At 53.6% G+C, this 22,870-nt stretch overlaps 2 protein-coding genes across 2 annotated transcripts; both read right to left on the bottom strand.

Annotated features, from left to right (window-relative positions):
• LOC138103870 (serine/threonine-protein kinase PAK 3-like) lies at positions 1-9,696 on the bottom strand. The gene is made up of 13 exons (XM_069002479.1): positions 9,671-9,696; positions 9,424-9,595; positions 9,101-9,223; positions 8,454-8,576; positions 8,022-8,226; positions 6,963-7,026; positions 5,683-5,731; positions 4,387-4,499; positions 3,737-3,854; positions 2,972-3,071; positions 2,340-2,536; positions 1,604-1,741; positions 1-90 (listed from the first exon to the last, which is right to left on the bottom strand). Exons 1-13 carry the CDS (start codon positions 9,694-9,696, stop codon positions 1-3), a joined length of 1,518 nt encoding a protein of 505 aa, XP_068858580.1.
• Positions 9,697-12,731: 3,035 nt separating this feature from the next.
• LOC138103869 (serine/threonine-protein kinase PAK 3-like) lies at positions 12,732-22,401 on the bottom strand. The gene is made up of 13 exons (XM_069002478.1): positions 22,376-22,401; positions 22,123-22,300; positions 21,800-21,922; positions 21,153-21,275; positions 20,721-20,925; positions 19,662-19,725; positions 18,382-18,430; positions 17,086-17,198; positions 16,436-16,553; positions 15,671-15,770; positions 15,039-15,235; positions 14,303-14,440; positions 12,732-12,821 (listed from the first exon to the last, which is right to left on the bottom strand). Exons 1-13 carry the CDS (start codon positions 22,399-22,401, stop codon positions 12,732-12,734), a joined length of 1,524 nt encoding a protein of 507 aa, XP_068858579.1.
• Between the last annotated feature and the right edge of the window lie 469 nt (positions 22,402-22,870).

The following is a 22,870-nucleotide window of genomic DNA, read 5'->3' as shown; positions in this document are numbered from 1 at the left end:
CTAGTATCTCCTGTCGGCCATAAACTGCTGCGCTGCCATGATCAGAGGCGTCAGGCTGGAGGTCGGCTTGGCTGAGGTTACAAACGGATGCTGCCCAAAGAGAAAAGGAAAAAATTAACTTCTGCTTTCCCAACTCCACTCCTCATGGGCTCAAACAGGCTTTCTCTGGTTACCAGAAAGACGCAGAAATGAGGGCACTCTCTGCACCTCTGTCTCCACGTCAAGGACCTTGCTACCATAGGAAAACATGGCTCACAATCCCACAAATCCATTAATCCTGCAGGTGTCTGCAGCTTCTTGAGATTTTTGTTGTGCCCACATTGTGGGAATGCAGCTTGCATGTCTTCCTTTCATCAGGACACTCAACAGGCTTCTTGAGGTTGCCCTTTTCTAAGGTCATGGGCTATTTTAGTTGCTAAAAAAAGGTGAGGAGCGTAAGGCATTCCTCAGGAAACTCCAATCCCTTGGAGAAAGGCTGATCCCCGTAGGATTTTGGCCCATGTTCTGAAAACCACTGACACAAGTGGCTGACGGATTCAGCGCTGGCTTGAAGGGGGAGCAGTGCTGGCACCTCCCTCCACAGCAGGGACAGCCGAGCGGCACCTTCTGCCGCTCCCTCTCTGCCACAATGTCGTCTACATGGCTGTGCCAGGCAGCAATGGGCCAGCCTGGCCAAGTCCTGCTCAGCTGTCCCCACCTTGGTGGCACAAACCTCTACAAGTGGGGCAGGAGGGCCAAGCCAAGGCCCCTCTGAGGCTCACTGGGAGCTGCCCAAAGCCCCTCCTTCCCTCCCTCCCTCCCTCCCTCCCTCCCTCCCTCCCTCCCTCCCTCCCTCCCTCCCTCCCTTCCCTCCGTTCTTGCTTGCTTCCTTCCTTCCTTCCCACACCCAAATCTCAAAATTATTGCCAGGAGCTGATTTCATTGGCTTCTTCCACCACCTTTTCAGCCCTCCCTACCTGCTATTATTCTACTTCACTTCTTTTGCTACCACATTACACTGAGTGTGTTCCCAAAGGGCAAAACTGGGCCACAGAAATGACCATCTCAGCATGGAGCACCTCTCCTCTGAGGAAAGGCTGAGACAGCTGGGCTTGTTCTGCCCCAAGAAGAGAAGGCCCTGGGCACACCTTCTTGCTGCCTTTCAAGACTTCCAGGGGGCTTCACAGCATGTTGAGGACATGTTTTTTTGCAAGCACAGTCGCATTAGCACAAGGGATAATAGCTCTCAACACAAAGAGGGCAGATTCAGATCAGGTCTAAGGAAGAAACTCTTTGTGACGAGAGTGCTGAAACACCAGCACAGGTCGCCCAGAGAGCTGCTCGCAGCCCCATCCCTGGGAACATTCGAGGTCAGCTCAGATGAGGCCCTGAGCAACCTGATCTACTTGACGACGTCCCTGCTCCTTGCGGACCACTTGGTCTGGGTGACCTTGAAAGGCTCCTTCCAACCCATCCCCACCCAGGATTCTCCTTCGTTTTTCTTTGAAAAGCCCCGAGACTGGCGATTCCTAGGACTGGTGCCCCTCTGACGCCTTGGATTGAGCGGATGGGAAGCCCCTGGCAGCGGGCAGCTGGCGCACCCTGCAGCCGCTTGGCCTTTTACCTGCAGAAGCTCCTGGGCAGACCAGCGCCTGTCCTCGTCTGTCTCCAGGCAGCAGTGCAGGAAGTCTCGCAACCAAGCGGACTGCTGCCTGGGGTTCTGCAGCTTCGGGGTGCCCCCGGTGCTTATCAGCTGTCGAACCTAGAGAAGAAGGAAACGCCGCGCTCTGCCTGTCTCCTTCGTACGCCAAACCGCTCACCCAGACCCCACGGGAGAAGCTCCACTCTCCAGTGGCACTTCCCTCCCTGCCACAGGCTTGGACATGCCCTTCCTACCCCACACAAAAGAGCCCAAAGCCAGAGACAGCCACAGCTAGTCCACTATGCAAAGGCTCCTGCTGTGCCCCCGATGTCAATGGCTGACCAAACTGGGAGCAACTCCATTGGCAAAAGCACACTTTGCTTCTCTGAGGAACGACACCAGCTCTTACAGGCAATTTGGAAGAGGGACTTTGGTCGAACTCTACAGTTTCCAAGGATTATTACATAAAATAATATCTATTATTATACACTGCTCACTGCTCCCTTAGGCAGAGCTTCCATCAAGCAAAAGGCATCACAAAAGGATTTTTTAGTGCTGTTTGTGAGTAAATGCCAAGGGGACGGTCTGGACAAGAAGCACGAGAGACTATGCGGCCTGGAACCTATCGTCTTCAGGTGTTAGGCAAGCTTCCCGGGCCGAAGAACGGGGGCAGACTTTGTTAGAATGACAGCAGAGTCTGAGAGCAGTTGCAGCGTACCATGGCAGAGGTGTTCATCAGGTAAGGAGGCGCTCCTTCCACCATCTCGATCCCCACGATGCCAAAGGACCAAATGTCCACTTTGGGGCCGTAGGGCTTCCTGGTGAAAATTTCTGGCGCCATCCAGTGAGTAGTCCCGGCAGCTGATCTCCGTTTGCTCTGCTCAGGGGTGAGCTGAGCAGCGAGGCCAAAATCAGCTGAGGAGAAAAAAGCCCTCTGGTCAAGTCGGCGTGAATTAGGAAAGCAAACCAAAGAACTCCCCGCTGTACCAACGTCCCAGAAGGCAGTGTGGAATCTGGCTGCAAAAGGGGCCATGCTGGCATTCCTCCGGCCTGCAGCCGAGGAAATACGGAATTGGCCACTGAGCAAAAGCCCCCAGTTTCGGGCAGTGGCTTTCAGTCCCCTGAAGCTTTAGCCCGTAACGGCCTCGCTTGGGAAGGGACACGCACAATCCAGAGCCACTCCTGACACCTTCTTCCCAGCCACACCTCCCTGCACGTTGCAGCTGTGCTCTGCGCTCGCAGCAGGGCAGCCTGCACTGCCACGGGCACCACTCTTGGGGACCTGGCAGTCACTCAAAGGCAGCCCCACACCGCAGCCCGCCATGGCTGAGCCTGGCCAACAACACCCACCCAACTTGACAGATCCGTCCAAGCCCAGGAGAATGTTGTGGCTTTTGATGTCTCGGTGGATCACTTGCTTGGAGTGAAGGAAATCCAGGCCTTGCAGGCACTGAGAGAGAGAAAAGAAACACGAGCCTAAGAGTTCCTCATCTGATTTCATCCCACAAGCAGGGAAGTGGCAAACCTGCAAGACCGACTCGCTGGGGGATGCTGAGCCATGGCAGGACAGGCTGCTGGCAAGGGCAAGAGCTTGCTGCTCCAACACGAGGACAGCAGTGCCTTTTTAAGTGAGGGCATGCATATTCGCTTCTGAGACAGAAAGGGCAACTGTTCCTCTGGCCAGTGGCCTGCAAGCACACACTGAAGGAGCGCTGCTGCAGGGGCTGTGCTCTCTCCAGCCAGACGACAGCGGATGCTTTTGCAAACACCACTTTGGGTGCAAGCATCTCCTTTGAGCCTGAGCTTTGTGAGAGTCCCGAGAGTATCTCTTTGTCTTTGCCACTTGTCTGACATTGTGCCACCAACCCGTTTGCTCTTACAGGGAAGGAATGCAGTACACTTCGGGTCCAGGCAAGTGTTCAGAGAGGCAGACACAAACAAACACAGCTGGAGAAGGGCAGGCACGCTGGCAGGCACTTCGGATGCTCTTGCTGCTGCCAGTCGTAACAGAAAGGCAGGAAGCAAGCTGGGAAGATGAAATCACTCCTCTCCTTACCACCTGTTGGGAAGGACCATCCCGCCCAAGCCACGGGAAGCACAAGCGCCATCCCTCACCTCCCGAGAGACAGCTGCTATCTCTCCTTCTGCCATACGAGTCTCCCTAATGACATCGTGTAAAGAGCCTCCGTCCATGTATTCCATCACTAGCCAGAGCTCCTCGTCCACCAGGTAGCTGAAAGGAGGAAACAACAGCATGGAGATGAATGCACACAGTTACATGACCTGATGGATTCTTGTCTCCGTGTCTCTCTCGGAGGAAGGCAGGAGCAAGTGAATAGTCATTCACTAGGCTCCACAGGCCTTGAACTCTGTGCAGTCTAAAAGCCTTCTTGGTATCCACACCAATGCAAAACACTGGGAACAGGCAAAGGAAATAAGATCTACAGTGCTTTGTCAGCACTTAAGACCCGAGGGAAAAAATCAAGCCCCAAACCTGTTGGAAAATGAAGTGCAGGGAGGGGGGAACTTTGAGGCTGTTGGCTCAGTAAGATAGGGCCGAGTCAGGTCTTTGAAAGCGCACTTCAAACTAGGTATGCCAGGAAAGATTAATGCAGCCCCAGTGCAATCTCCTCCCAAGACGCCGTAGATCAGCAGAGAAACAGGAATTAACAGCTCTGTTCTCTGCCAGCCACCAAAGGAGTGGTTGATCCTTTGGCTTGCAGGATGGCAATGACCCTTCATGGCAGAAGAGCAGAACCACTCACCTGTCTATGTAGTTGACGAGGTTGGCGTTCTTACTGTCGCGCATGACCTGGATTTCGTTCACGCACAGTTCGGTGCTGCTCTCTCGCAGGAGACTGATTTTCTTTATGGCCACCTGAAACGACATGGAAAACCGTGAACCAAAGAAGGCTGTGGCAGGAGACCACAACGGGAACGATGAGACAGTGATTTTGGGATGACAGAGCTGGGCGGGGCCAAACCGCCTTGCGACTGGACATCAGAGGAATTCGTAGCTGAGCTTGCAAGAGCCTCTTACGCCGCTCGCTTGGGCGCCAGTCCCAGGACACAGAGCCAGAGAGCCTTTGCTTTGTACACCCAGGCGAAACACGCTCTAAACTCTCCACCTCAAAGCTCTAACAACACTCCCTACGCCCACAGCCTTCCCCCAGGGCCTTACTTTATCTTCAGCATTTCCATTCACACACCTCTTGCAAGCAGGAAGCCATTCTGTGCCGGTGAAAATGGAGCCAAACTGCTGGGAAACCACTGGCAGTTCTAGGGGGTTACATCATTACTCCAGCAACCGCTGGCATTCTTGAGTGCACAACAACACAGCAAACTCTTACAGACATGACGGGTAAAATGCCGTCCTAAAAGCATCTGGAGGGTTAAACCCCAGGAAATACAACCCTACTCACTTTACAGAAAAAATGCTGTGATGATGAAAACATCATTGAGGCTACCTCCCAAAAAGACAACCCTAGCCCTTCCACACTTCAGGAGCTGTCATTTTGCTGCACTAAAACACTTTCCATCACACCACGGACATTTGCAATTACTGCCTGACTGCAAAAAGGAATAGCCCACGCCTTGATCCTCTAGCCATGCACGCCGGGCTCTGAGCATGGCATAGGCCCTTGAGAGTCCCCTTGCAGACCTCTCTCTCGAAGCACAGTTCCCAAGGGCAGCCCTGCAGGTGGCTAAGGAGCTACCAGCACGATTCCCATGTATTTGCTACGAGCCAGAAACGAGAATTCAGGAATCCTGAGCTGCCGGCCCCAAAGAGCAGTGCCGTGCTCTAAGACACCACCTTGGCACTAAGACCCAGCTGGCTGCGTCTCCTCCTAGGAGAGAAACCGCCTGGCCTCCTCGCATTCCTTGGGGCAGCTGAGAAGGACAAAATCTGTCCCCACTGTATTTGGCAGGCGGACACTGCTCGGCACTTCAGTGGCCCTTGGAAGCAAAGCTCTACTGGCCGGCCAAAGCTCAGCCACAGCTGACAGCAGAGGGGAGGGCACTCGAGAGCTGCAGAAGCTGCGGCGCTGCCTGACGCTTACCTCTTCTCCTGTGGCAGTGTCCACTGCCGTACACACAGTGCCGAAACCCCTAGAAACAAAACAGCAGCGGAGAAAGGAGAAGTCCTTTAGTCCCTTCAAGTGCAAGACACTGCGGTCCAGCGGGAAGAAAAGGCCTGGGGCAAATCTCAAATGGGACACGACAGATTCTGGTCTGGGTCTTTTTCCCTTTGTTCTTTCCGTGTGTGCACGTGGGTGGGATTTTTCCAGGCACACACACTCCGGCTGGGCCTTCCCACACCTCTCCTTGGAGTCTATCTGCCAAACTCAGGCAACACCACACAGGCCTTCTGAGAAGCCTGAACTCACGGAACAGCCATTGGAGGAAAAGATCTAGAGACAGATCCTTCCTCCAGCTGCCAAGGAAAGTAGTCTCCAGCCACAGCCAGAGCAGCCGAAGGCCTCCATTGTTGCACACACAAATGGAGAAGTACTCTACACAGGGCATCCCTAGACAGCTTCATTCCGGGTCCAGAGCCATCAGCAGCTGCTTCTCTTCGGTGCCCCAGACACAGGAAGGACTCTACTCCTCAGGCGAGTTCTTGTACACTTGGCTGCTCCCAGAGGAAATGCTGCAAATCCATCCCATTTACAGTCAGCAGAGCTGGCTTTCAAAAGGGAACAGCTTGGGGGATTCTTTGCAGGAAAGGCCAAATCCCCACAGGATCCATGAGGGCTCTGCCATCAGGCAGGTGATGCCTTTTCCTCTAGAGTGCATCGGCACCGGCGCTTCCCTGAAGCTTTGGCTTTTGCCACCTCAGCTATAAAAGAGAGTTGCTTCTTTCACCTCTGCTTTTGGCTTCTAGACTAGGTGACGGTCATCCTGAGCACTGAATCTTGTTTTCAGCAAAATATTGGAAAGAAATGCTACTGACAGCTGTTCTCTGGCAGCTCTCAGCTGCTAACTTGACCTTTGAGGCAGCACACTTTTTGCTCCTTTCATTCCCACATCTTCTGTATTCTTTTGGGACACGTAAAAATGGTTTCTGCGAAGAAAAGCGGCAAAGAGGTGCCACACACTTGAGGGACAGGAGATCTGCCAGGCGCTGCTCTTTGCCGCAGAAAAGACATTGCCAGCATCCAGGTGTCTTTGCCATGCCTTCGGACCACAGCTATAAACGCTGACCAGTACTGAGGGACGGGAGCATCTCAACGCAGTGTCTGAACAGCTTTGGAGCTTGCCTGACGTCACGCTGGGGAGATGTGACACCAGCAAAATACACAGCCCCTCCCTTTGAAGAAGGAACGGTGGCTGCACTCACCCTTTGCCAATAGTTTCCAGTTCTGTGTATTTAGCCTCGGGATCTCCTTCGCTCACCAGCATCCCTGAAAGAAACCAAAGGAAAGATGCTCACTTCACAACAGAGATCCCACCCTGCAGCAGATCAGAAAGGCAGCCCCACTCTCTCTCCCCGCTCTCCTTGGGGACACCAGGCCCTTTCTTCTCAGTCACTCAGCGAACCACAACAACAACCGCACCACTACAACACCACCACCACTACCACCACAGCAACAAAACAGCAACAAAACAGTCAGCTCTGCAGCACAGATTGCCTGCGCAAAGCCTGACTGTCCAAACTAAAAACTAAGCACATGGAGAATCAGTCAGAGGAGACACGGATCAGAAAAGACAGCAGTAACCAAGAGAAGTGATTGTTGTCTAGAAACATTAAGGGCAGCAGGAAGAACAAAACCTTTCTGTTCTTGGGAATAAACACTCTGTGACATTCAACCAAAGCTTTAATCCTTGCAAATGTAAAGGCAGGCATCTTGGGTTCTGGAATCAATTTTTATCAACAGCTGCCCTTTCCAGAACAGGAAGAATATTGCAAAGTGCTTCCAGCAGAGGCACGATCTCCACCTTTCAGCACTTTGCCTAAACAATGCCTTTCTCCCTTTCAAGAGCAGCAGCTCATCTTATAACCCATTGCATGGGCTTTAGGAATGAGGTCCCTCATCTTTTAGGACCGGGCTACCTTCTGAAGATGACCTTGGCTGTGCCCCCCAGGAGCTGGGCCCAGAGAGCTCCTTGAGGCCCACTCATTCGCTAGGTCACAGCCTCCTGCTCAGCCAGAAACAATCTCTTGCTTCCCTTCTGCACAGAGGGCAGCTCAGGCAAAGCCAAGCCAGGCCGAGCTGCCCTCAGAGGCAGGAGAGCCTCTGAGGTGCTCTCTCGCCACCTCAAAGCACAACAACAGGTCCTGTGTGGAGGCCTCAGGACCCGACACTCCGCTGAGGAGAACAGGAGGTGGGAGGAGCTCATGCTGACACATGCACACACAAGGCACTGCTCCAGCAGACAAGGAATACACAGGACATACTCAGCATGGCCAGGCACTCCTCCTCTGTCTTCTCCTGCAGGTCCTCAGTGCTGCCAGAGGAACTGCTTGTGCTCCAGGTGCACGAGCTGCTTGTGCTCCAGGTGCACGAGCTGCTCGTGCTCGAGTTTCCAGCTCGGGGACTGGAGGCTTCTTCAGAGCCTGCAGCTGCAGCCCGTGCAGGTGCCAGGACAGAGGAGGTGGAGCTCTGGGACAAGAAATGACTTTGGGTCAGAAGGGTGCCTGGCAGAGATGCCCCTCTGATCCCATTTCAAATGCAAGCCCCTAGGAAGATGCTGCCGGCCACATCCAGGGCTCTTCACCTCTCGGCTTTTGCTGCCCACTTCTCCAACTCAAGGCGCAAAATCCAAAGGCTGCTTTTACACGAGGGACTAAATGACACCAAAGACACTGCTAACCAAAGCAGGCACTTACTGATGTGAGCTGCTCAGGCCGTGGGCTGACCGCAGGGGCAGGTTCCTTGGCACCCTCCTCCTCTTTAGCCTCTTCCTCGGGTACAGAGGCAGCCAGAGCAGGTGCTGACGCTGCCCCTGTGCTCTGTGGACAGACAGCAGCATGAGGGACAGGGAGGAACCTGTCAGGCAGAACCTTTAGATATATTCAGCGGCAGACCCCGCTGTATCTCAGCTGTTCCTTTAGCTACTGACAGCTGCTCCATGGAGAGCGCCAGGTCCCTCCTGGGGACAGTGACTCCTCCATGCCCTGCGAGGCTGTGAACTGCATCTTTGCACTGCTTTGAACTGCATCTTTGACAGAGAGCCTGCACAGCCACAGGGCACAAAGGGCCTCCCTTGTACCCCAGGGCAAAGACATCCTAATGCTACCTCTTGTCTCTTGCTAAGACAAATTCACAGCCCCTGTCAGAATAGTGGGAAACTGATGTCTAAACATCCGAGTTCCACACCCCTTTTCAAGGGCTCGTGGCTGGGGGAAGCGCTCTGGAAGCGCTGAAAAGATTCCAGGCCTCAGCATCTTCAGCCACACATGGGAGATGCTGTCTGATCAGAAACCTGCAGCTCTGCTTTGCTCCAGCCACAGGGCTTCCCAGAGCTGCCACTTACTGATGCTGGATGCTCAGGCCCTGCGGTGGCAGCAGATGCAGCTGGGTTGGCATCTTCCTCCCCTTTGGCCTCGTCTTCAGGAAGACACACAGCCAGAGGACGCTCCGAGGTTTGTTTTGTGCTCTGCAGACAGACAGCAGCATGAGGGACAAGCAACCTTCTTTATACTCTGCTCTAGACCCAGATGCACTAAGGAGAAATCATCTGCAGAGAAATGGGATCCTCAGTTGTTCAAACTCAAGTAAAATGGGCCAAGTAGATGCGACCGCACTCTCTTGTACAGGAGAAATTCCATCATGGCTCAAAGCACCAAGCAACCCCACTTTCATCTGATCAAAAGCTCTGAAATGGAACATGGAGACAAAACAGGCAGGGATCCCCTGCAGCTGCTGCTGCTGCTGCTGCTGCTGCTGCTGCTGCTGCTGCTGCTGCTGCTGCTGCTGTTGCACAGAGCCTGGACTGTACTTTCGTTCATCTGACCAGGCTGGCACTGGACTGCAACAGGCCCAGCTCACAGCTTGCTCCAAGTTGTCAAATGCTACCAACGCCAAAGGCTCCTTTCCCACTCACCCACGGACCGGATTCTCTCCAGGCATGGGCAATGTGACCTGCAACACACAAGGGAAGAAGAACCAGATGCTGTAAGAAAACTGCCTGCACTGGGCAAGCCCACCAAGAAGTCAACCCAAGGGCAGAGCGTTTTGCTTTCACTACATCCCTCCAGCAGCAACCCGTGTGCCACACAGCAAGCAAGACAACAGCACAAAATGCTGCCTTGTGTCTACCTGTTGTCCTCTTTGGCCACTCAAGCCACAGAAACGTGAGACTAAGAAAGCCCAAGTGGTTCTGTAGTAGTCAATGCTTCTGCCCAACCCCACCCCACCCAGCAGGAGCTACAGCTCCTCCCCTTCCTGCACTTCAGTTTTCTGAAGAGATTGCACACAGCAATTCCCATGAGCTTGCTGAAAATGATTCCACAGAAAAGCTTCCCCCAAGTCCCCCTCAACCGTGGTGGCAGTTCTACTGTGACACAGCACAGGAACAGCTCCTGCGTGCAGGAGCATACAAGAACTCTTCTAAAAATGTCTATCTCAGAGGCCTTTGCCAAGCTGGTTCTGGGATTTCAGCACAGAGCCAACGGCTCTTTTAGCACGCAGGAAATGTCAAGTTCCACAGGCACATCCTTGGGATGAGGGAATGCAGAGGAGAAGATGCTTCCCCTCAGTCCTAGAGAGCAGCGCACAGTTTCTACAAGGACTCCTGCCAGGCTCTCCGCATCTTCCCATCTTGGAAGATGTCTTGCTTCAGCCAGCAAACTGAGGAGACTGCACACTCCACTGCCACAGGCCTTGCCGGGATGGGGGGGAGCAGAACCCCTGCAGGCTACATTACAAATGCTGCCCACGCCCTGCTGGCTACAGACACGCCCTTCTTAGCTGGAGCTGTTGACAGCAGCTTTACCCCACTAAAGGCATCTTCATGGCAATTTGGTTTCCATATGCTGCACTGAACAAAAAGGTCTACTTACGTGCCAGGTGGGTGAAAAAGTACCCAGAATAAGCCACGGAAAATGCCGTGCAAACTGCAGCACACACTCCCTCCATGGCTCGAGCAGCGCTGCTCAAGTTTGCACCGGACAAGACTCCTGGGGAAAACCAAAAAGACTCAAGAGTCCCGTCAGGGTGCAGCCTGCTGGCAGAGCCCTCCGCGATCAGCAGGGTCCGCCTGCAGTGAGCACGCCACAGAGCTGCTCTGCACACTGAGGCCTTCCGTGCCTCGGCACGGCAGCTTTGCCTTGACAACGCCGGGATGCGGCCGCTGACATCACAATAGCGGCCGCTCTAGGCTGCTTTGTGAATTCATGCATAGAACCAGACCTTCTCTACAGCCAACGCCAAAAAAAGCCTGCAAAGCAGCACAAAAAGCCCTCCTAGCCCGTAACCTCAAGGCATCTAGGAGTAACTCTGAAAACACACCAAGCCCCTATAGCCCACGCTGAGAAGCTGAACACTGAGAAGCTGAACATTGCAGCAACAAAGGAAATCACTCCTTCAATGATAGCTGGGGGACAAAACCTCAGGAAGCACTTTTGTAGACCTTCTTCCCCACATGTTTGCCACTGAACAAGGTGGGACACAGGCCTACAAAGGGTAGGATTGATGAAAACATGGAAAGCCAAGCAACAGTTCATCCACTGCATACACATCATCCTGCTGCTGCAGTGCTGTGGCATCTCCAAGGAGACTTGCCCATCTGAGGTGCACCTCTGGGAGCCTCCCTGCGCTCATCCATGCACCACAGAGAGCTGCCTGCTATGGATGTAAAGAAAGGACGAAAGAAAAGAAAGTACCAACACAGTGTGGGACAACTCAGAAGGTGCTGCTGGGAGGAAAGCAGTGGGCCCAAATGGGCCGGTCCCAGCAAAACTGGAAGCTGTGAGGCAGAGAGCAAATAGAGCAGGTGCTGGGAGGGCTGCAGGAAGGCAGGCTTAGGAAAACAGAAAAACCACCACCGCCCCAAAGTTTGGAAGCTTCATTCCTCTGCCTCTCGCTTTTAAACCACTTTTTCTCTATTTCTCATGCTGTGGTTTAACCCCAGCCAGCAACCAAGCACCACGCACAGCCATTCTGGCTCCCTGGGGAGACAATCGGAAGGGTAAAAGCTGGAAAACTCACAGGTTGAGATCGATTCAGTTGCATAGGGAATGCAAAAGCCACACGCTCAAGCAAAGAAAAATAAAGAACTCATTCACCATTTCCCAAGGGCAGGCAGGTGTTTTGCGTCTCCAGGAGGGCAGGGTCCCCTCACGCCTCACAGTGACTTGGGAAGACAAATGCCGTCACTCCAAACGTCCCCTCCTCCCTCCTTCCTGCGCCCAGCTTGAAACACTGAGCAGGATGTCAAATGGTCTGGAATATACCTGTGGCCAGTTTAGGTCACCTGCCCTGGCTGCGTCCCCTCCCAAGCTCTCATGCAGCGTGACCCCAGGCCAGCTCTGTCTGGGCAGTTGCGTCCCTCATGCTGGGTGCTGAGCTGAGAGAAGCCGTGGCTCACGCAGATCCAAACTGCACAAGTTGTCACTCCCTCGCCTCAGCCTCAGTTCCCGTGGCAGAACTCGCGTGCCCGCTGGACGCTCACCTGCGCCCCAGCCTGCAAAGAAGCCCGGCTCCCTGCCCCTCTGCCCAGAGCAACACAGACACTCCCAACCTTTCCAGGAGCTGCAACACAACCAGGGCCACGGCGGCGGCGTCCCCAGCAGTGACACCACTGCTCTGCCCCGTTTTGCCCTCCTCTGTTCACAGCTGTGAGCCTGTATCTCCACACGAGGTTGTAGCCTGGAGATAACGAAGAAAGCAGACTTTTGCCCACTTCCAAACCATGCCACAAATGCCATCCATGCGTCTTCCCATGTTTACGCAGCACCTGACCATTCAGAAGCAAATTTAGAGCCTATTCACAGGGTGAGAACAAAGCGAGTCTTCCAATGAAAGTTTTATAGCGTATTTATTTTGACTATCAATCTAAAAAATTAGAAACTACAAACTATGAACTGTAAACTACAAACTATAAAAAACTCCCAACTATAAAAAACTACCAACTACAAAAAAACAACAAGTGGCCTCTTCCAGGGCTAGTATCTCCTGTCGGCCATAAACTGCTGCGCTGCCATGATCAGAGGCGTCAGGCTGGAGGTCGGCTTGGCTGAGGTTACAAACGGATGCTGCCCAAAGAGAAAAGGAAAAAATTAACTTCTGCTTTCCCAACTCCACTCCTCATGGGCTCAAACAGGCTTTCTCTGGTTACCAGAAAGACGCAGAAATGAGGGCACTCTCTGCACCTCTGTCTCCACGTCAAGGACCTTGCTACCATAGGAAAACATGGCTCACAATCCCACAAATCCATTAATCCTGCAGGTGTCTGCAGCTTCTTGAGATTTTTGTTGTGCCCACATTGTGGGAATGCAGCTTGCATGTCTTCCTTTCATCAGGACACTCAACAGGCTTCTTGAGGTTGCCCTTTTCTAAGGTCATGGGCTATTTTAGTTGCTAAAAAAAGGTGAGGAGCGTAAGGCATTCCTCAGGAAACTCCAATCCCTTGGAGAAAGGCTGATCCCCGTAGGATTTTGGCCCATGTTCTGAAAACCACTGACACAAGTGGCTGACGGATTCAGCGCTGGCTTGAAGGGGGAGCAGTGCTGGCACCACCCTCCACAGCAGGGACAGCCGAGCGGCACCTTCTGCCGCTCCCTCTCTGCCACAACGTCGTCTACATGGCTGTGCCAGGCAGCAATGGGCCAGCCTGGCCAAGTCCTGCTCAGCTGTCCCCACCTTGGTGGCACAAACCTCTACAAGTGGGGCAGGAGGGCCAAGCCAAGGCCCCTCTGAGGCTCACTGGGAGCTGCCCAAAGCCCCTCCTTCCCTCCCTCCCTCCCTCCCTCCCTCCCTTCCCTCCGTTCTTGCTTGCTTCCTTCCTTCCTTCCCACACCCAAATCTCAAAATTATTGCCAGGAGCTGATTTCATTGGCTTCTTCCACCACCTTTTCAGCCCTCCCTACCTGCTTTTATTCTACTTCACTTCTTTTGCTACCACATTACACTGAGTGTGTTCCCAAAGGGCAAAACTGGGCCACAGAAATGACCATCTCAGCATGGAGCACCTCTCCTCTGAGGAAAGGCTGAGACAGCTGGGCTTGTTCTGCCCCAAGAAGAGAAGGCCCTGGGCACACCTTCTTGCTGCCTTTCAAGACTTCCAGGGGGCTTCACAGCATGTTGAGGACATGTTTTTTTGCAAGCACAGTCGCATTAGCACAAGGGATAATAGCTCTCAACACAAAGAGGGCAGATTCAGATCAGGTCTAAGGAAGAAACTCTTTGTGACGAGAGTGCTGAAACACCAGCACAGGTCGCCCAGAGAGCTGCTCGCAGCCCCATCCCTGGGAACATTCGAGGTCAGCTCAGATGAGGCCCTGAGCAACCTGATCTACTTGACGACGTCCCTGCTCCTTGCGGACCACTTGGTCTGGGTGACCTTGAAAGGCTCCTTCCAACCCATCCCCACCCAGGATTCTCCTTCGTTTTTCTTTGAAAAGCCCCGAGACTGGCGATTCCTAGGACTGGTGCCCCTCTGACGCCTTGGATTGAGCGGATGGGAAGCCCCTGGCAGCGGGCAGCTGGCGCACCCTGCAGCCGCTTGGCCTTTTACCTGCAGAAGCTCCTGGGCAGACCAGCGCCTGTCCTCGTCTGTCTCCAGGCAGCAGTGCAGGAAGTCTCGCAACCAAGCGGACTGCTGCCTGGGGTTCTGCAGCTTCGGGGTGCCCCCGGTGCTTATCAGCTGTCGAACCTAGAGAAGAAGGAAACGCCGCGCTCTGCCTGTCTCCTTCGTACGCCAAACCGCTCACCCAGACCCCACGGGAGAAGCTCCACTCTCCAGTGGCACTTCCCTCCCTGCCACAGGCTTGGACATGCCCTTCCTACCCCACACAAAAGAGCCCAAAGCCAGAGACAGCCACAGCTAGTCCACTATGCAAAGGCTCCTGCTGTGCCCCCGATGTCAATGGCTGACCAAACTGGGAGCAACTCCATTGGCAAAAGCACACTTTGCTTCTCTGAGGAACGACACCAGCTCTTACAGGCAATTTGGAAGAGGGACTTTGGTCGAACTCTACAGTTTCCAAGGATTATTACATAAAATAATATCTATTATTATACACTGCTCACTGCTCCCTTAGGCAGAGCTTCCATCAAGCAAAAGGCATCACAAAAGGATTTTTTAGTGCTGTTTGTGAGTAAATGCCAAGGGGACGGTCTGGACAAGAAGCACGAGAGACTATGCGGCCTGGAACCTATCGTCTTCAGGTGTTAGGCAAGCTTCCCGGGCCGAAGAACGGGGGCAGACTTTGTTAGAATGACAGCAGAGTCTGAGAGCAGTTGCAGCGTACCATGGCAGAGGTGTTCATCAGGTAAGGAGGCGCTCCTTCCACCATCTCGATCCCCACGATGCCAAAGGACCAAATGTCCACTTTGGGGCCGTAGGGCTTCCTGGTGAAAATTTCTGGCGCCATCCAGTGAGTAGTCCCGGCAGCTGATCTCCGTTTGCTCTGCTCAGGGGTGAGCTGAGCAGCGAGGCCAAAATCAGCTGAGGAGAAAAAAGCCCTCTGGTCAAGTCGGCGTGAATTAGGAAAGCAAACCAAAGAACTCCCCGCTGTACCAACGTCCCAGAAGGCAGTGTGGAATCTGGCTGCAAAAGGGGCCATGCTGGCATTCCTCCGGCCTGCAGCCGAGGAAATACGGAATTGGCCACTGAGCAAAAGCCCCCAGTTTCGGGCAGTGGCTTTCAGTCCCCTGAAGCTTTAGCCCGTAACGGCCTCACTTGGGAAGGGACACGCACAATCCAGAGCCACTCCTGACACCTTCTTCCCAGCCACACCTCCCTGCACGTTGCAGCTGTGCTCTGCGCTCGCAGCAGGGCAGCCTGCACTGCCACGGGCACCACTCTTGGGGACCTGGCAGTCACTCAAAGGCAGCCCCACACCGCAGCCCGCCATGGCTGAGCCTGGCCAACAACACCCACCCAACTTGACAGATCCGTCCAAGCCCAGGAGAATGTTGTGGCTTTTGATGTCTCGGTGGATCACTTGCTTGGAGTGAAGGAAATCCAGGCCTTGCAGGCACTGAGAGAGAGAAAAGAAACACGAGCCTAAGAGTTCCTCATCTGATTTCATCCTACAAGCAGGGAAGTGGCAAACCTGCAAGACCGACTCGCTGGGGGATGCTGAGCCATGGCAGGACAGGCTGCTGGCAAGGGCAAGAGCTTGCTGCTCCAACATGAGGACAGCAGTGCCTTTTTAAGTGAGGGCATGCATATTCGCTTCTGAGACAGAAAGGGCAACTGTTCCTCTGGCCAGTGGCCTGCAAGCACACACTGAAGGAGCGCTGCTGCAGGGGCTGTGCTCTCTCCAGCCAGACGACAGCGGATGCTTTTGCAAACACCACTTTGGGTGCAAGCATCTCCTTTGAGCCTGAGCTTTGTGAGAGTCCCGAGAGTATCTCTTTGTCTTTGCCACTTGTCTGACATTGTGCCACCAACCCGTTTGCTCTTACAGGGAAGGAATGCAGTACACTTCGGGTCCAGGCAAGTGTTCAGAGAGGCAGACACAAACAAACACAGCTGGAGAAGGGCAGGCACGCTGGCAGGCACTTCGGATGCTCTTGCTGCTGCCAGTCGTAACAGAAAGGCAGGAAGCAAGCTGGGAAGATGAAATCACTCCTCTCCTTACCACCTGTTGGGAAGGACCATCCCGCCCAAGCCACGGGAAGCACAAGCGCCATCCCTCACCTCCCGAGAGACAGCTGCTATCTCTCCTTCTGCCATACGAGTCTCCCTAATGACATCGTGTAAAGAGCCTCCGTCCATGTATTCCATCACTAGCCAGAGCTCCTCGTCCACCAGGTAGCTGAAAGGAGGAAACAACAGCGTGGAGATGAATGCGCACAGTTACATGACCTGATGGATTCTTGTCTCCGTGTCTCTCTTGGAGGAAGGCAGGAGCAAGTGAATAGTCATTCACTAGGCTCCACAGGCCTTGAACTCTGTGCAGTCTAAAAGCCTTCTTGGTATCCACACCAATGCAAAACACTGGGAACAGGCAAAGGAAATAAGATCTACAGTGCTTTGTCAGCACTTAAGACCCGAGGGAAAAAATCAAGCCCCAAACCTGTTGGAAAATGAAGTGCAGGGAGGGGGGAACTTTGAGGCTGTTGGCTCAGTAAGATAGGGCCGAGTCAGGTCTTTGAAAGCGCACTTCAAACTAGGTATGCCAGGAAAGATTAATGCAGCCCCAGTGCAATCTCCTCCCAAGACGCCGTAGATCAGCAGAGAAACAGGAATTAACAGCTCTGTTCTCTGCCAGCCACCAAAGGAGTGGTTGATCCTTTGGCTTGCAGGATGGCAATGACCCTTCATGGCAGAAGAGCAGAACCACTCACCTGTCTATGTAGTTGACGAGGTTGGCGTTCTTACTGTCGCGCATGACCTGGATTTCGTTCACGCACAGTTCGGTGCTGCTCTCTCGCAGGAGACTGATTTTCTTTATGGCCACCTGAAACGACATGGAAAACCGTGAACCAAAGAAGGCTGTGGCAGGAGACCACAACGGGAACGATGAGACAGTGATTTTGGGATGACAGAGCTGGGCGGGGCCAAACCGCCTTGCGACTGGACATCAGAGGAATTCGTAGCTGAGCTTGCAAGAGCCTCTTACGCCGCTCGCTTGGGCGCCAGTCCCAGGACACAGAGCCAGAGAGCCTTTGCTTTGTACACCCAGGCGAAACACGCTCTAAACTCTCCACCTCAAAGCTCTAACAACACTCCCTACGCCCACAGCCTTCCCCCAGGGCCTTACTTTATCTTCAGCATTTCCATTCACACACCTCTTGCAAGCAGGAAGCCATTCTGTGCCGGTGAAAATGGAGCCAAACTGCTGGGAAACCACTGGCAGTTCTAGGGGGTTACATCATTACTCCAGCAACCGCTGGCATTCTTGAGTGCACAACAACACAGCAAACTCTTACAGACATGACGGGTAAAATGCCGTCCTAAAAGCATCTGGAGGGTTAAACCCCAGGAAATACAACCCTACTCACTTTACAGAAAAAATGCTGTGATGATGAAAACATCATTGAGGCTACCTCCCAAAAAGACAACCCTAGCCCTTCCACACTTCAGGAGCTGTCATTTTGCTGCACTAAAACACTTTCCGTCACACCACGGACATTTGCAATTACTGCCTGACTGCAAAAAGGAATAGCCCACGCCTTGATCCTCTAGCCATGCACGCCGGGCTCTGAGCATGGCATAGGCCCTTGAGAGTCCCCTTGCAGACCTCTCTCTCGAAGCACAGTTCCCAAGGGCAGCCCTGCAGGTGGCTAAGGAGCTACCAGCACGATTCCCATGTATTTGCTACGAGCCAGAAACGAGAATTCAGGAATCCTGAGCTGCCGGCCCCAAAGAGCAGTGCCGTGCTCTAAGACACCACCTTGGCACTAAGACCCAGCTGGCTGCGTCTCCTCCTAGGAGAGAAACCGCCTGGCCTCCTCGCATTCCTTGGGGCAGCTGAGAAGGACAAAATCTGTCCCCACTGTATTTGGCAGGCGGACACTGCTCGGCACTTCAGTGGCCCTTGGAAGCAAAGCTCTACTGGCCGGCCAAAGCTCAGCCACAGCTGACAGCAGAGGGGAGGGCACTCGAGAGCTGCAGAAGCTGCGGCGCTGCCTGACGCTTACCTCTTCTCCTGTGGCAGTGTCCACTGCCGTACACACAGTGCCGAAACCCCTAGAAACAAAACAGCAGCGGAGAAAGGAGAAGTCCTTTAGTCCCTTCAAGTGCAAGACACTGCGGTCCAGCGGGAAGAAAAGGCCTGGGGCAAATCTCAAATGGGACACGACAGATTCTGGTCTGGGTCTTTTTCCCTTTGTTCTTTCCGTGTGTGCACGTGGGTGGGATTTTTCCAGGCACACACACTCCGGCTGGGCCTTCCCACACCTCTCCTTGGAGTCTATCTGCCAAACTCAGGCAACACCACACAGGCCTTCTGAGAAGCCTGAACTCACGGAACAGCCATTGGAGGAAAAGATCTAGAGACAGATCCTTCCTCCAGCTGCCAAGGAAAGTAGTCTCCAGCCACAGCCAGAGCAGCCGAAGGCCTCCATTGTTGCACACACAAATGGAGAAGTACTCTACACAGGGCATCCCTAGACAGCTTCATTCCGGGTCCAGAGCCATCAGCAGCTGCTTCTCTTCGGTGCCCCAGACACAGGAAGGACTCTACTCCTCAGGCGAGTTCTTGTACACTTGGCTGCTCCCAGAGGAAATGCTGCAAATCCATCCCATTTACAGTCAGCAGAGCTGGCTTTCAAAAGGGAACAGCTTGGGGGATTCTTTGCAGGAAAGGCCAAATCCCCACAGGATCCATGAGGGCTCTGCCATCAGGCAGGTGATGCCTTTTCCTCTAGAGTGCATCGGCACCGGCGCTTCCCTGAAGCTTTGGCTTTTGCCACCTCAGCTATAAAAGAGAGTTGCTTCTTTCACCTCTGCTTTTGGCTTCTAGACTAGGTGACGGTCATCCTGAGCACTGAATCTTGTTTTCAGCAAAATATTGGAAAGAAATGCTACTGACAGCTGTTCTCTGGCAGCTCTCAGCTGCTAACTTGACCTTTGAGGCAGCACACTTTTTGCTCCTTTCATTCCCACATCTTCTGTATTCTTTTGGGACACGTAAAAATGGTTTCTGCGAAGAAAAGCGGCAAAGAGGTGCCACACACTTGAGGGACAGGAGATCTGCCAGGCGCTGCTCTTTGCCGCAGAAAAGACATTGCCAGCATCCAGGTGTCTTTGCCATGCCTTCGGACCACAGCTATAAACGCTGACCAGTACTGAGGGACGGGAGCATCTCAACGCAGTGTCTGAACAGCTTTGGAGCTTGCCTGACGTCACGCTGGGGAGATGTGACACCAGCAAAATACACAGCCCCTCCCTTTGAAGAAGGAACGGTGGCTGCACTCACCCTTTGCCAATAGTTTCCAGTTCTGTGTATTTAGCCTCGGGATCTCCTTCGCTCACCAGCATCCCTGAAAGAAACCAAAGGAAAGATGCTCACTTCACAACAGAGATCCCACCCTGCAGCAGATCAGAAAGGCAGCCCCACTCTCTCTCCCCGCTCTCCTTGGGGACACCAGGCCCTTTCTTCTCAGTCACTCAGCGAACCACAACAACAACCGCACCACTACAACACCACCACCACTACCACCACAGCAACAAAACAGCAACAAAACAGTCAGCTCTGCAGCACAGATTGCCTGCGCAAAGCCTGACTGTCCAAACTAAAAACTAAGCACATGGAGAATCAGTCAGAGGAGACACGGATCAGAAAAGACAGCAGTAACCAAGAGAAGTGATTGTTGTCTAGAAACATTAAGGGCAGCAGGAAGAACAAAACCTTTCTGTTCTTGGGAATAAACACTCTGTGACATTCAACCAAAGCTTTAATCCTTGCAAATGTAAAGGCAGGCATCTTGGGTTCTGGAATCAATTTTTATCAACAGCTGCCCTTTCCAGAACAGGAAGAATATTGCAAAGTGCTTCCAGCAGAGGCACGATCTCCACCTTTCAGCACTTTGCCTAAACAATGCCTTTCTCCCTTTCAAGAGCAGCAGCTCATCTTATAACCCATTGCATGGGCTTTAGGAATGAGGTCCCTCATCTTTTAGGACCGGGCTACCTTCTGAAGATGACCTTGGCTGTGCCCCCCAGGAGCTGGGCCCAGAGAGCTCCTTGAGGCCCACTCATTCGCTAGGTCACAGCCTCCTGCTCAGCCAGAAACAATCTCTTGCTTCCCTTCTGCACAGAGGGCAGCTCAGGCAAAGCCAAGCCAGGCCGAGCTGCCCTCAGAGGCAGGAGAGCCTCTGAGGTGCTCTCTCGCCACCTCAAAGCACAACAACAGGTCCTGTGTGGAGGCCTCAGGACCCGACACTCCGCTGAGGAGAACAGGAGGTGGGAGGAGCTCATGCTGACACATGCACACACAAGGCACTGCTCCAGCAGACAAGGAATACACAGGACATACTCAGCATGGCCAGGCACTCCTCCTCTGTCTTCTCCTGCAGGTCCTCAGTGCTGCCAGAGGAACTGCTTGTGCTCCAGGTGCACGAGCTGCTTGTGCTCCAGGTGCACGAGCTGCTCGTGCTCGAGTTTCCAGCTCGGGGACTGGAGGCTTCTTCAGAGCCTGCAGCTGCAGCCCGTGCAGGTGCCAGGACAGAGGAGGTGGAGCTCTGGGACAAGAAATGACTTTGGGTCAGAAGGGTGCCTGGCAGAGATGCCCCTCTGATCCCATTTCAAATGCAAGCCCCTAGGAAGATGCTGCCGGCCACATCCAGGGCTCTTCACCTCTCGGCTTTTGCTGCCCACTTCTCCAACTCAAGGCGCAAAATCCAAAGGCTGCTTTTACACGAGGGACTAAATGACACCAAAGACACTGCTAACCAAAGCAGGCACTTACTGATGTGAGCTGCTCAGGCCGTGGGCTGACCGCAGGGGCAGGTTCCTTGGCACCCTCCTCCTCTTTAGCCTCTTCCTCGGGTACAGAGGCAGCCAGAGCAGGTGCTGACGCTGCCCCTGTGCTCTGTGGACAGACAGCAGCATGAGGGACAGGGAGGAACCTGTCAGGCAGAACCTTTAGATATATTCAGCGGCAGACCCCGCTGTATCTCAGCTGTTCCTTTAGCTACTGACAGCTGCTCCATGGAGAGCGCCAGGTCCCTCCTGGGGACAGTGACTCCTCCATGCCCTGCGAGGCTGTGAACTGCATCTTTGCACTGCTTTGAACTGCATCTTTGACAGAGAGCCTGCACAGCCACAGGGCACAAAGGGCCTCCCTTGTACCCCAGGGCAAAGACATCCTAATGCTACCTCTTGTCTCTTGCTAAGACAAATTCACAGCCCCTGTCAGAATAGTGGGAAACTGATGTCTAAACATCCGAGTTCCACACCCCTTTTCAAGGGCTCGTGGCTGGGGGAAGCGCTCTGGAAGCGCTGAAAAGATTCCAGGCCTCAGCATCTTCAGCCACACATGGGAGATGCTGTCTGATCAGAAACCTGCAGCTCTGCTTTGCTCCAGCCACAGGGCTTCCCAGAGCTGCCACTTACTGATGCTGGATGCTCAGGCCCTGCGGTGGCAGCAGATGCAGCTGGGTTGGCATCTTCCTCCCCTTTGGCCTCGTCTTCAGGAAGACACACAGCCAGAGGACGCTCCGAGGTTTGTTTTGTGCTCTGCAGACAGACAGCAGCATGAGGGACAAGCAACCTTCTTTATACTCTGCTCTAGACCCAGATGCACTAAGGAGAAATCATCTGCAGAGAAATGGGATCCTCAGTTGTTCAAACTCAAGTAAAATGGGCCAAGTAGATGCGACCGCACTCTCTTGTACAGGAGAAATTCCATCATGGCTCAAAGCACCAAGCAACCCCACTTTCATCTGATCAAAAGCTCTGAAATGGAACATGGAGACAAAACAGGCAGGGATCCCCTGCAGCTGCTGCTGCTGCTGCTGCTGCTGCTGCTGCTGCTGCTGCTGCTGCTGCTGCTGCTGCTGCTGTTGCACAGAGCCTGGACTGTACTTTCGTTCATCTGACCAGGCTGGCACTGGACTGCAACAGGCCCAGCTCACAGCTTGCTCCAAGTCGTCAAATGCTACCAACGCCAAAGGCTCCTTTCCCACTCACCCACGGACCGGATTCTCTCCAGGCATGGGCAATGTGACCTGCAACACACAAGGGAAGAAGAACCAGATGCTGTAAGAAAACTGCCTGCACTGGGCAAGCCCACCAAGAAGTCAACCCAAGGGAGAGCGTTTTGCTTTCACTACATCCCTCCAGCAGCAACCCGTGTGCCACACAGCAAGCAAGACAACAGCACAAAATGCTGCCTTGTGTCTACCTGTTGTCCTCTTTGGCCACTCAAGCCACAGAAACGTGAGACTAAGAAAGCCCAAGTGGTTCTGTAGTAGTCAATGCTTCTGCCCAACCCCACCCCACCCAGCAGGAGCTACAGCTCCTCCCCTTCCTGCACTTCAGTTTTCTGAAGAGATTGCACACAGCAATTCCCATGAGCTTGCTGAAAATGATTCCACAGAAAAGCTTCCCCCAAGTCCCCCTCAACCGTGGTGGCAGTTCTACTGTGACACAGCACAGGAACAGCTCCTGCGTGCAGGAGCATAC

The sequence above is a fragment of the Aphelocoma coerulescens genome, assembly GCF_041296385.1.
Source record: "Aphelocoma coerulescens isolate FSJ_1873_10779 chromosome Z unlocalized genomic scaffold, UR_Acoe_1.0 ChrZ, whole genome shotgun sequence".
NCBI lineage: Eukaryota > Metazoa > Chordata > Aves > Passeriformes > Corvidae > Aphelocoma > Aphelocoma coerulescens.
The sequence above is the reverse complement of the archived record's forward strand: the minus strand, read 5'-3'. Positions and strand labels throughout refer to the sequence as shown.

Excerpts from the sequence above, each read along its gene's own strand:
- LOC138103870 (XM_069002479.1), bottom strand. The coding sequence starts at position 9,696 with ATGCCTGGAGAGAATCCGGTCCGTGG. Across the intron at positions 9,596-9,670 it reads GGAGAGAATCCGGTCCGTGG|TCCAGTGCCAGCCTGGTCAG; the intron begins GTGAGTGGGAAA and ends GGCCTGTTGCAG. Across the intron at positions 9,224-9,423 it reads GAGCTTTTGATCAGATGAAA|AGCACAAAACAAACCTCGGA; the intron begins GTGGGGTTGCTT and ends GTCTGTCTGCAG.
- LOC138103869 (XM_069002478.1), bottom strand. The coding sequence starts at position 22,401 with ATGCCTGGAGAGAATCCGGTCCGTGG. Across the intron at positions 21,276-21,799 it reads GGCCTGAGCATCCAGCATCA|AGCACAGGGGCAGCGTCAGC; the intron begins GTAAGTGGCAGC and ends GTCTGTCCACAG. Across the intron at positions 14,441-15,038 it reads TGATGAACACCTCTGCCATG|GTTCGACAGCTGATAAGCAC; the intron begins GTACGCTGCAAC and ends CTTCTTCTCTAG.